At 42.1% G+C, this 12677-nt stretch overlaps 1 protein-coding gene across 2 annotated transcripts in view; it reads right to left on the bottom strand.

Moving 5' to 3' along the window:
- The window catches only part of SETD2 (SET domain containing 2, histone lysine methyltransferase), a 111364-nt gene extending 101934 nt beyond the window's left edge, over positions 1-9430 (bottom strand). For both annotated transcript variants that reach the window (XM_082848710.1, XM_082848709.1), the window contains exon 1: positions 9201-9430. In XM_082848710.1, the coding sequence (XP_082704836.1) occupies positions 9201-9271 (71 nt within the window). In that variant the 5' untranslated portion in view covers positions 9272-9430. The remainder of the gene's footprint in view (positions 1-9200) is intronic.
- Between the last annotated feature and the right edge of the window lie 3247 nt (positions 9431-12677).

Raw genomic sequence — 12677 nt, 5'->3', positions numbered from 1 at the left:
TTAGAATTGATAAATAACAAGGTCCTAGGCACAGGGAATTATATCCAATCTCCTGGGATAAACCATAATGGAAAACAATATAAAAAAGAGAACATCTATATGTGTATAACTGAGTCACTTTGCTGTACAGCAGAGATGGGCACAACATTGTAAATCAACTATACTTCAATAAAAAATTTTTAAAAAAGAAAATTATAGAGCTAAGCAATTACACTTAAAAAAAAAGCATCAACTATCCTACAGAGCAACAAAAGCCTCAATTTTTAGAGTACCACGTTTTCTACCATTTTTCAATGTCACAGCTTTATGGTATATCCAAAAACACCCCTTGATTTACCACTGCATTTGTAGCTTCCTCACTTCCTTTTGGCCCCTAATATTCATAAAGAGATAAATGAAACTGTTGAGCTGAAGGATTTGAATAAAAGACAAACAAGAGTAAAAGCACACAGGCCTAGTTTAAATAGGTTATCCATTCCGGAAAACACCCAAGTATAAAACAACTAAAAAGACTGGGGCGGGGGCGCGGGGGATGTAACAAAGCACACTACACTGTCCCAGCAAAGGCAGCTGTCATAATCTCTCTCAGACCACCACCATGAGATCTCTAATTTTCATTAGTTTGTCTCCACCAGGATCAACAGAAGACTAAAAAGTGTCTTGAGCACCAATCACTCTCATCAGCTCAACACATACCACTCAGTACCCTGACCTCCTCTCTCCTAATGTAATAGTTATTTAAAACGGTCTTTCAATGTCAGTTATTATTAATGCTGCTATTCACTCTATGAGGAAAATAGAATAATGATAGTTATGAAGAATCAGGTCAACTCAAACATTTATCAATACTAAGCACATACTACTATGTTCCCAGCTGCTAGTCACTGGGATTCCTCCATTTAAAAGAATAAGTCTCTAAAACATATTCATCATGGTCCTTGGATTTTCTGGTACATAGAACTACAAAATCCCTTAGGTCCTAGCAACAGAACCAACAAGTCTAGATCATGCAAGAGAACGGATGAATGCTAAGACAGACAGGCTCCAATGAAATGTTAGTCTTTCTTGATGCTGTGTATTAGTAACCACCCAAAGTATCTTAAAAGTTGGAGAATTATAAAAATACACATGTATACAAATACATCTTTTAAAATACTTACATGGAAAAAAATAATAATGAAAATACTTAAGCAATGAGTACATTTCACAAAAGCACACAGGTAACAAATTTTGCAGCTAGCATATGTACAACTGAAAAAATGTCCTATCATTGGTTCCAACTCCTGCTCCAATTTCATATCCTCTGACACTATCAGTATCTTCTCTAGTAATAAAGAAAAGGAGTCAAAGAAAGGTGAGCACCAAGTATTTTTTGGTAGTCTCACTGTCTCTCTATAACACACGTGAGCATTCTATAACTGGGGAAATACTTGTTTTATACTCAACTACCACTGTTTCAATTTGTTACTATGTAGTTATTAACATTAATTCGTCAAACTGCTGTTAATCTGCCAAGAAAACTCCATATTTCTCATAATTTATACAATTGGTTTCCTAAATAATAATACACCCATAACAGATTTTTTAATTTTTTAATGGATACAGTAAACTTAAGCTTAAATAAGATACCTATGATGGTGACCTTGAGGAAAACTTTAGTAGTACATTTTCACATATTTCTAACAAAATGTTTTGTTGTACCTCAACAAAATTCAACTGTTTACTATAGATAATCCTTAACTAAACTTTCAGCACAGAAGCAGTACCATAAAATGTGTAGCTTATGTTTTAGAGTTGATATAGATACTAGAATTGAGAAATTAATGGAAGAGTTATATATTTAACCAGGCAATTTTAGAAAGTCTGTGTGCTCAGGTTCAGAAAAATGGACTTCCAAAAAAAGGTTTTTGCATCCATCGATACAATTTATGAAAAATGTTAGCTCTAATTTACATTCATACAAAATTCATAGAAATCTTAAACATGGCACCTTCTGCCTACTAAAGTAGAGCATATGTAATTAACAACTATCCACCAAGAAGCAAAATATCACACAAAAGACTCAAAATACAAGTTAGTCCATGAGTCTCCAAAGAGCTAATCATGAAGCAAATATTGGTGATTACTATACAGCCCTCCCCAAAGAGAGTCACTGCACTTGGCAGGAAGTGGGCAGCAGGAAGAGCTACAGTCAGAAACCACCACTTGCTCCAGGTTTTTACAAGCTCACAGCAGTGCTCCCAATAAGCAGACCTGGTAGCAGCCTGCCAGCACGATCAAATTCCTATCAATACCCGCACCATTTTAAGGATATTTTCACTTGTGAGACGTTAGCATCGGCAGAAAAGGCATTCTAAAATAAAAAGCATCTTTAGGAATTCACACCAACTTTAAACCTCCATCTAAATGACCAAAGTATTTGCTCAGCTGTAAAAGATATTGAAGCAACCATCGAGCTTGATTAAAAAAAAAACTACCAAATTAAACATAAAGGACATTATACATTAATTCTAAAGCTAAGGGACTCAAATACAACACCTGATTAGTGTATGGTAACCAAGAATGACAAAAATTGCCTCTCATTTGAATCCATGAAAGTACACTTCCAAATATAATTCCCATTATGAAAAAAAAACAAACCTATTGAATTTTCAGTTGGCTAGTTTGTTGGCTAGCTTCAAATCAACCATTTTCAAGAGACTATACTTAAATACCTTGAGTTTTTAAAATAAGCAACCAACTAATCAAAGGGCAGGAATAAAAGCTATTTAATACATCAGCACCAGACAGGACAAACAGAAATAAGCATGGACAAAAAAATAAAATTTTAAAAAAGAAAAGAGAGAAATATAGGAATCAAACTCTAAAGAGAATCTCAAAACACCATCATAAACTACCAGATATACTTGGGAGGAGACACTTTCCACACAGCACATATCCTAAGGCCCTTTTAAACTCCTTAACATGGTAAGAAAACAAAGCAACTTAACATAGGACATCCACAGTATAGAATATTCCCTGTTAAAAAAAGATAAGCACATCTTATACGTAAACGCAAGTATGTAGATGATACAATATGTGTAGTAGACAAAAACAAAAGGTCTGGAAAGGTATACACTAAATTGTCAGTAGTGGTTACCTCTTGAATGTGGGATTTGAAGAGATGGAGCCAGAAAGAGATGCTAAAGGTGGATTTTTACTTTTTCCTCTATAAACATCTGTATTATCTTACCCTTTCGCAATAAGCATTTATTGTTTTGGTAATTAAAAAAAGAAACCATTTCAGGGCTTCCCTCGTGGTCCAGTGGTTAAGACTCTGCGCTTCCATGCAGGGGGCACAGGTTCGAACCCTGGTAAGGGAACTAAGATCCAGCATGCCGCTCGGCGTGGCCAAAAAAATAAATAAATAAAAATTAAAAAAGAAGCCATTTCAAAACTATTACCAGACATTGTTATTGTTTTCAAAATATCACATTGATGGTTAGTACAAAGAGATAATAGTAGTAAAGTGCCTTCAAACCTTGAATTTAAAGCTCTATCCTCAGAATAAAGAAGACTAAGAGACATGACAATTAAATCCAATGTGTAATCCCAGACTGAAAAAAGAGGACACTATTGGGATAACAGGCACACTTTAAATATGAACATATATCAGGTGTAATATTATAAATGTTAAATTGCCTGAATTTAATCACTGCACGTTGGTTATCTAAGAGAATGCTTATTCTTAGGTAATACTATGAACTATTCAGCGGTGAAGGGTGATGGAGCCTACACCTTACTCTCAAATGGTTCAGCCAAAAATAAACAAACACAGGTTTATATGTTTTTATATAGAAAGATAAAGCAAACGTGGTGAAATTTCAACTACTGGTCAATCTAGGTGAAAATATGGGAGTTCACTATACTATTCTTTAAATTTCCCTGCAAGTTTGGTTTTTTTTTTCAAAATAAAAGATTCCTTCCCTCTAGAGAGTGGATCTCTCTAGAGGGAAAGGGAAAGGAAGAATTCTAAACCTGACTTTCAGTTACGCTAGGTGTAAATGTTTGTTTCTAATATGAAATGTCTCTCAGGGTCTTACAATAATGGCCCTTAATGCATTACAAAATAAGATGCTCTATAGTATCCCAGAAAAATTAACAGAAATGATGAAGCAAGTCAACTTTTGATTCTAGCATATGACTATTATAGCTTCTCTGAAAAAACTGACAATGCTCATAGAACAACACTAAATATCAGGGTTAAGAAAAATAATTATAAATATCTGTTAGAGTAAATCATAATGCATTTCAATCTAAAGGGGAATAGATTAAATAAATTAATCACTACAGTGAAAAGTGGCAGAGAAGATTTGAAACACAAAAGTCCCACTAACACTAGAAAAGTATGATTGATAGATATGTCTTGGCAGTTTGAACATTTCTTAGGAAAACACAACTGTATCAACAGTTGCTTCATACCTTTCTAAAGACATAGTGTGTCAGTAGAAGAATGGTGGGCCTGAAATCTAGATAAGGCAAGAGCAAAGAGGGACATGAATTCTGGAGAGGTATACTCTATCCTAAGTACTAGGATAGTTCCACCAGGCTCTCTGTGATCACCAGGAAAGCCTCCAAGTAATATTTTGGCCTCCCATGTACCTACCAAAGACTGTACCCTGGCCTGTAGAACATACCTCAATCACTACAAAGCTATTTCTCTCTTATAAAATAACAAAAACTGAATTATGTACTGCCTGCAAAGCTACTAAAGGTCCAGACCATATGTAGAATCTGGTGACCACGTTATTCTTTCAGTTGGCTTCCTATGGCATCTCTATCCCCATTGTAACTTACATAATTATGAGAATTTTATGAGAACACGACTATCCTCACTGCTTTATATTTTATTTGACATGCTGAAGTATTTTTTCCCAGTTAATAAACTTTATTTTTGCCAAATTCACCATGCTTTTCATATTATGGTGCCTTGTAAAGTACTGTTCTTTCTAGCTGCATCTTTCCATCCAATACTAATAATAAAAGTTAACACTGTCCTAATTCTTAAATCCTCATAAAACCCTTTGTAGAAAATACTGTTATGATCCTGACTTTACATATAAGGACACTAAGGCACAGAGTCATTACAAAATTTGCCCAGGTTCATAATGCTATTAAGTAAAAGAGGTGAGATTCTAAACCAGGAATTAGGATCCAGAGCTCAAGGGTTTAACATTTTATTGTGCCTTGGACCATTCTGCAGTCTGATGAAGCCTGCAAATTCCTTCTCAGCTTAGTATTTTTAAATATATGAAATAAACAAAGGTGACCAATTACCTTGGGGACAAAAAACTCAAATGTATGATACAGTAGTATATATATGCTTCTCAACAATCTACTGGTGAATCTCCTATTTACTGTAATTTCTCTGTAATGATGAACATAAATAATATTTTGAGATATCTACAATAATCACAATATAATATCTGTGATTTGTACTAGTAGTAAAATCACAGGTACTGTTAATAGTACTGTAGTTTGCTGTTTACATTAATAATTAAAAGGAATGCCAACTTCTAGTTAGAGGTTAGTGAAGAGGTAATTTTCCCCCTAAGTTTATGGATGCCATCCATGTTAACACTGCCCACTATATTAATCCTCTTAACACTGCAGTTTAAAAAAGGACCAATCCTGGGTCCTTCCCTCTTTCTACACTGGATCTCTCGGTGATCTCATCCAGTCCTGTGGCTCTGAATACTACTTAAGTTGATGACTACAAAGTTTTATCTCTCGTCCAGACCCTTCCCCTAAATTCCAGACTTGGATATCAATTCAACCAGTATGTGTAACAGGCATCTCAAACTTACCACGTCTAAAACTGAACTCCTAATCTATTCCCCAAACCTGTTCTTCTCACGGTCATCCCTATCTTAGTTGACGGCAATCCCATCTTTCTCACTGCTCAGACCAAAACTCTTGGAATCATCCTTGACTCCTCTCTTACATGCCACATCTGATCTATCAACAAATCGTACTGGTTTGATCTTCAAAATATATCCAGAATTCAACCATTTCTATCTCCTGTTACCACCTTGATACAAGTCACCAGCATCTCCCTCCCAGATTTCTAACTTTCTTAAAATTGTAAGTCTCCCTGCCTCTACTGTTGTTCCCCCCTACAAACTGAGAGATCCTTCAGAAGCTGAAAGCAGATCATGTCATTCCTTGGTTGAAAACTCCAGGCAAAGTCCTTATAAAGCCTCTACCAAGCCCTGTGAAATCTGTACCCCACCCCAACATAATGTACTATTACTTTTTTGTTCATTCCATTCTAGCCATACTGAGCAGAACTCACCAGGTCGGCCTCAGCACCTTGGAACAAACTATTCCCTCTACTTGGAAAGCTTTTTCCCCAAATGTTAACGAGGCTAACTTTCTCCCTTTTAAGTCTTTGCCTAAATATCACTCTCAAGAAGGCTCACCCAGTTCACCTCATTTTAAATTTCAACATCTACCCCAGAAATTCTGAATCCCCCTTACCGTGCTCCATTTTCCAAAGCACTTATCTTTGAACATTCCATTATTATTTATTGTTTTTCACCCCGCACTAGGAGGGGTGCCCACACAAGCAAAATTGTTTCGTACACCACTCACCTCTAGTATGCCTATGTTTGGCACAAAGTAAACATGCATATATTTTAAAAACAGCACTTCTATCATTGTAAAGTACTTGCCTGTGTCTCTCATTAGAAGAATTCCTTGAAGACTCTGACTGGATCTAATTTGTAGTGCCCTCAACACCTGGCCTGGGGCCTGCCCAACAGCAGACACCTAACACACAGATACTCAGGTGATTACAGCCACTTTCACCTGAAACACAATCCTATATGCCACAGGAAAAGCCAGGTCTTACAGCTGTGTCTGATTAAATACTTGGTAGAAGGCAAACACAGAACATCAGGTTCCAACTGTTCCTTCAATCAAACTGAGTTTAAGTTTCATGCTTCATTTCTTCATGTGTCTAAGAAGCATTTCAAACTATCTGAAGTCTAAAAAGGTCACTTGGTCATTCCTCCCCCGCAGCCATGGCACCACCTCTCCAGCCCACCTAATCTTTTCATGCTTGACTTAAAATCCTCTTAAGTGTTCCTTGATGACCCCAGCTAGAAGCACTTACCCGTGCCATGCTCTGGGCCAACTGCTTTCCATATGTTATTCTCATGGATTCTCCCAAAAGCCCTATGAGGTTGCTTCCATTATGACACCTATTTCAAAGATTAGAAAACTCAAACTTGGAGAGATCAAATCACTTGTTCAAGGTTCAACGAGTGTTCAAACACAGGTCTGCCTGACTCTGAAATCCAAGTTCTTTAACCCTCCACTATACCGCTTTTCTCTCTCCAATATTACAAACCCTAACTAGTTTATACATACTACCTCATAGGATTTGCTGTCACTTCACTTATCTAGACTTCAATTCCGGCAACTGTCAAACAGGGGATATCGTTCAGGATGGCTCCTATCAAGACCCCTTCCAATTCTTAGAGTATTATGAAATAAAACATTTTATAATTCTTTACATACTCCAAGTAGGTTAATACACACACATACACACATGTATTTTAGCACTTAGTCTCTGCTAGAAATTAGAAATCTCCACTGCCAAAGAGCGGTGAAAATAAAAACTCCAAGACGTTATATAAAAAATAAAACATTCTTGATTCCTCGCCACATTCACATCTATCAGAGATGCACTTCTGAGTCCATTTTCCCATGTAGTATGAAAAATTATGTTTTCCCCCAAGAAGTGTAAGAATGTGATACTTAAAGCTTCTGGACTTCACCATACAACCTGGTAAAAGGAACTGAAAGCAGCCACTTAGCCCATTCAGGAGCTAGCATGTTGTTTTAGACAGGACAAGTGCTCAATAAGCATTTATTGGATCATGATACAGAATTTTTTTTTTGAGGTTTTCCAAGTCTCAAACCAAAAGCCTATAAAGAGCCACACCAAAACTAAGATAAAATGTGTCAAAAGAACATATCTCTTGGAATCATTCTGGTCATAAAAGTGAATTTCATTTGAAATCCCTATCAACTGTTAAGTTTGAAATGAGTCATATTCGTAGGTCTAGACTTCAACCAACACCAGCAAATGGAGTTTAAGGATAGCTTTTTAAAACAATAGTCTTGTGAGGATGCAGAAAAAGAAGTGAATCCAGGTTCTGGAGTGGAAGCTCTCTTGAGAGATCAGATACAGTAGCAGACACAGTCCACAACAGAAATGTAAAAATGTCCTAGGCTGAAAACACTGTTGGGCAAAACGATATTTCGGTTTTCTAAAGCACTGTCTGTTTAGAGAATCCTCAAACGATTCTTGCTTTTTACCAAAGTCTTCAAAAGGAGTAGAAAGTCATCCGTTCAGGGTAAGAGGTTGCTGCTACCAAGGAAGTAGAGTGTCCGAAAGTGTGCAAATCTCATAATCTAATAGAGAACGCATGCCCCTGCGGATGCTTTCACCTTCGGGCGGAAAAACCAACCCGGTGTCACCTCAACATTGGGGCCACTCAAACCTCACCACCATTACAAAACCGAAATGCCAAAGGTGCAGAATATGAAGCCGGAAGCACTACCAGGCCAGGATCGCGTTCCAGGGGAAAAAAAATCAAAACCGAGACTGCAGCGCGGGGCCCTCGGCCGCCTTGGGCCGAGAGACGCACGCTAGGCCCTTCCGGTCGGAGCCGCCGTCGCCGGTACGCCAGGCGACGGGCCAGGCTTTCACCCGAGCCCGGGGATTCGCGGCCTACCCTCGCCGGTGCCCTCTCGCCGAGTCTGGCACCGGCTGCTCCTCCGACTTGGCCCCTTCGTCTGTAGCGCGGTCCGCGCAGGCCGCGAGGAGCCGGAGGAGACCGCCGAGCCTTGGGCCGGCCGGGTCGGTGCAGACGCGGCGGTGGCGGCAGAGGCCGCGCCGCCCCTCCCCCACCGGCCCGGCCCAACCGCCGCTGCGACGCGAGTAGCGGCGCCAACGCCGGGCCCAACCTCCGGCCCGCGGCGGCCCGGACAAGGGGCCGGTGGCAGCGGCGCGGGCCTGCTCCCCACGCCGCCTGCGCGAGTCCACCGCAGGCCCGTTACTCTCCGCGCCACAACCCGTCAGGACGCGCCGCCCTCGGCTTGCGCTGAGGCGGCCGAGGGCAGCGGGAAGCCGCTGAGCTGATACTTACTCAGGGGTCGGGTGCTCGGGGTCGTAGAAATCCCCCATCTTCGGAGGCGGCTGCGGCGGCAGCTGCTTCATCGGGAGCGGCTGGAGACGGCGACGCGAGCCCCCTCCCCGCGGCAGGGCGACGGGAGGGAGGGGAGGGGAGAAGGCCGCTGGTCCGACCGCGGCAGCGGCGGCGGCGGCGGCGGCGGCGGCAGGGGCGGCCCGCGTCGCTAGCTCGCTCGCTCGCTCGCTCGCTCCCTCCCTCCGGCGCCCGCCCGCCGCTCTCTCCCCCACACACTCACACCGGGAGCGACGCTAACCCCGCCCTCCCCTCTGCAGCACAGGCCCGGCCCCTTAAAGAGACACGCACCCGCCGCGAGTCCGCCGCCAGTCGGCTCGCCGGCAGCTGCCGGTTGTCCTCAGGCCGGAGCGGGAGGAGCAGGAGGAGCGGGAGGAGCGGGAGGGGCTGTGCGCAGCCCGCGGACCCGGCCCGACTTCGCCAGCGACTTCCTGGAACAATAAGCCCCAGGCCTGAGCGCCGTTGGCCCGCCCCGGCCGAGAGCCGCTGCGCCGCGAACCCTCCCTCGGGCCCGCTGTGGCGGCGGGGCGCTGAGGCGTGACCCGGCGCGCCCCGGGGTTGTTTGCCGGCGACGACGGGGAAACAGCCCGAGCCCGCCGGGACACTAGCGTGCCTGCTCCGCTGCTCTCGAAGGCCTGCCCTCCCGGAGCGCTGGAGTCCGCAGCGGCGCCGAGGGCCCCTCCCCCGGGCCTGCGGGCTCTGAGGTAAGGCGGTCGCCGCTTCTCCCGTGCCTCTCGCCCCCCTCTCCTTTATTTTTCCTCGCTTTTTCTCCCTGTTGCCTCTTCATCTCGTCCCCTCAGCAAGTACGGAAGCGGAGCTAGGCTGGGGATTCGCCCTAAAGCCGATCTCTGGGGACGCCCCTTCCTACCTCCCGCCCCCGCTGGGTCGGCTGGGCCCCGTCCGCCTGTCGCCGGGCTGCGTTCCACCACCCACACCTCCACCTGGAGCTGTACGTATTCTGCCCCCATCCCAGCATCTGGGAGCTGCGGGTCCCGTCTTCTGGGTGGTTCTTAAAGGCCTTAGAGGAAATGTCTTTTAAGAAAAGGTTATTAATCACTTTCCTGCAAAAATGACATGGTAAGATGAAGTAGGATAACTTGAAAGGGTTGTGAGTCTGTTATTTTTGGAAGGAGAAACAAGAATACATAAAGCCATTAGCTAAACTCTTAGGGAGGTTCATAAGATCAGATATTTTTGTAGTTTTTTTAAAATTTCCAATGTAATTTTGAATCGGATTTTACCAGCAAACAATTGGATGGAGGTGTGTGTTATGGACTGAATGTGTACTCCATCCCACAAATTTATATGTGAAATTCTGTCCCCCAAGATAATAGTATTAGAAGGTGGGACGTTTGCGAGGTGATTAGGTCATGAGAGTGGAGCCTGCATGAATAATGGGATTAGTGCCCTTATAAAAGTCCATTGAGTTCTCTCCTTGTCTGCCCTGAGGATACAAGGAGAAAACTGTGCAACCCAGAAGAAGGTCCTCACCAGAACTCAGCCGTTCTGGCACCCTGATCTCCAACTTTCAGCCTCCAAAACTGTGAGAAATAAATTTCTGTAGTTTATAGCCACCCAGTCTATGGTATTCCGTTTTAGCAACCGACAGTATAAGAGACTAGACATCCTTTACTAACTCTTTTTTATATCGTGTGTGTGTGTGTGTGTGTGTGTGTGTAAACACACATATATGTATGTTGTCACTGTCTGTTAGTGCTTTATCATCATTGTTTCTCACTTGGGGATTATTTTGGCTTTTTTGTTGGTTTTTAGGCATGTCATGCAGGTCCAGAGCCTGTCTCACTCCCTTGGTTCAAGTCTCCCATGGCCACTTCTTTACAAACTATGAATATTACCTAATTTATCTGCTTTTTCTCATTGTAAGATGAGAATATTAATGTGGACAGGAACTCACTGTTGTAAGGATCCAATGAGATAATATTTGTAAAGCTTTAAACCTTCAGTAAATAACAAGCACTCACTTAGACATTATAGTACAGTGGTTAAGAGCTACGAGGCATTGTATACCAACCCACCACTTTCTAACTTTGTGACATTAGGCATGGTTACTTTTCATGCTTCCAGTGCCTCATCTATAAAATAGAGGTATTATCCACTGCACAGAGTGTTGTGATTATCGAACTAAATTGTATAAAACATGCTTGCACAATACCTCTCATTGAGTAAGTGTTATGTTTTAGGCTTTGAAAGAATAGATTGGAGCCCTGTGCCTTAGATGCCACATGGGCCATTGGGAGCCACTTGACATTGGACAGACAGGAAAGGGCTACCTTAATTATAGGTGGAGGTGGCTAAAATAATTTAAGTATGAGGTGATAAGGACCTAAACTGAGGTGAATGAGAAAAAAGCAGTCAGTTACAAGTTTCCTGTTTCCTAAATAACAAAGTAGATAGTTCTCTTGCAGGAGGTGCAGCTGGTCTTGATAATACCTGGTCTTAAGATAGCATTAGTCTGGTTAGAACCCAATGCAATAAGCATGCCAAACTATGGGATTCAGTGGGAAATACTAAGCCCCAAACATAAATAAATAAACCGAGTTTTTACAGGCAAGATTGTTGGAAGATTGAGTACTATTTAATGGCCTTATCTATCTCTGTACTAGGAGTTCTCTGTACACGTATTTTAAATTCAAAGAGAAGGCATCCTTGGAACACATACTTGGGCCTGGCCACTTGATCAAAGCTGTGGGATAATTTGGTCTTTAGCCTATAATTGACTATCTCCTACTTCCTTAACATAAAACCTTTTACAAATATGTTTGAAGGAAAAATGTCAAAAGCCTTAAAGTAAAACATATTATAAAAGGCATTCTATTCTTACAGTGCAAAAACCATAGAAATTTTCATAATTGCTCCTGCCATTACTACTGCTGTAGGCCCAGAGCACCCCCATCTCAGGGTGACCCAAACATAGCCAGTAGTGACCCTGAAACAAAGTTGACTAGGGCATCTCTTGCCTTAGGGGAAATGGAAGGCCAAACATCAGATATTGCCCACAGTCATGCTCCTGGTACCTGGATGGGAAAAGAAAAAATATAATTGAGGTGGAAGAGAGAGCACCAGTTGATTGCTTGAGCACATTCTTCAAAACTACTATGTGTAAACAAAATTTTTCAGGTCATATGTTGACAAGACAGTTCTTAGGACTGATAAAACACAGAAGCAATAAAATCAAGACACGGAGGTAGTCTGAGGTACCGCTGGGTGGTGCCTCTTTTCACTGTGCCCAAGTCAGAGCTCTGCTGGCTTCAAATGGGAACCTGGCTAAGGCTTTAGGAGAGAGAGAGAGAAAAGTTGTTACCCCTCGAACCTACAGCCGGGGCTGAGTGGGGAAGCTGCCCCTACCTACTTACCCTTGCCTCTTCCTGTCCCATTCTTCCCTCACCAAATCCTTTGCTG

This window comes from Leucopleurus acutus (genome assembly GCF_964270905.1).
Source record: "Leucopleurus acutus genome assembly, chromosome: 10".
Lineage (NCBI taxonomy): Eukaryota > Metazoa > Chordata > Mammalia > Artiodactyla > Delphinidae > Leucopleurus > Leucopleurus acutus.
The sequence above is the reverse complement of the archived record's forward strand: the minus strand, read 5'-3'. Positions and strand labels throughout refer to the sequence as shown.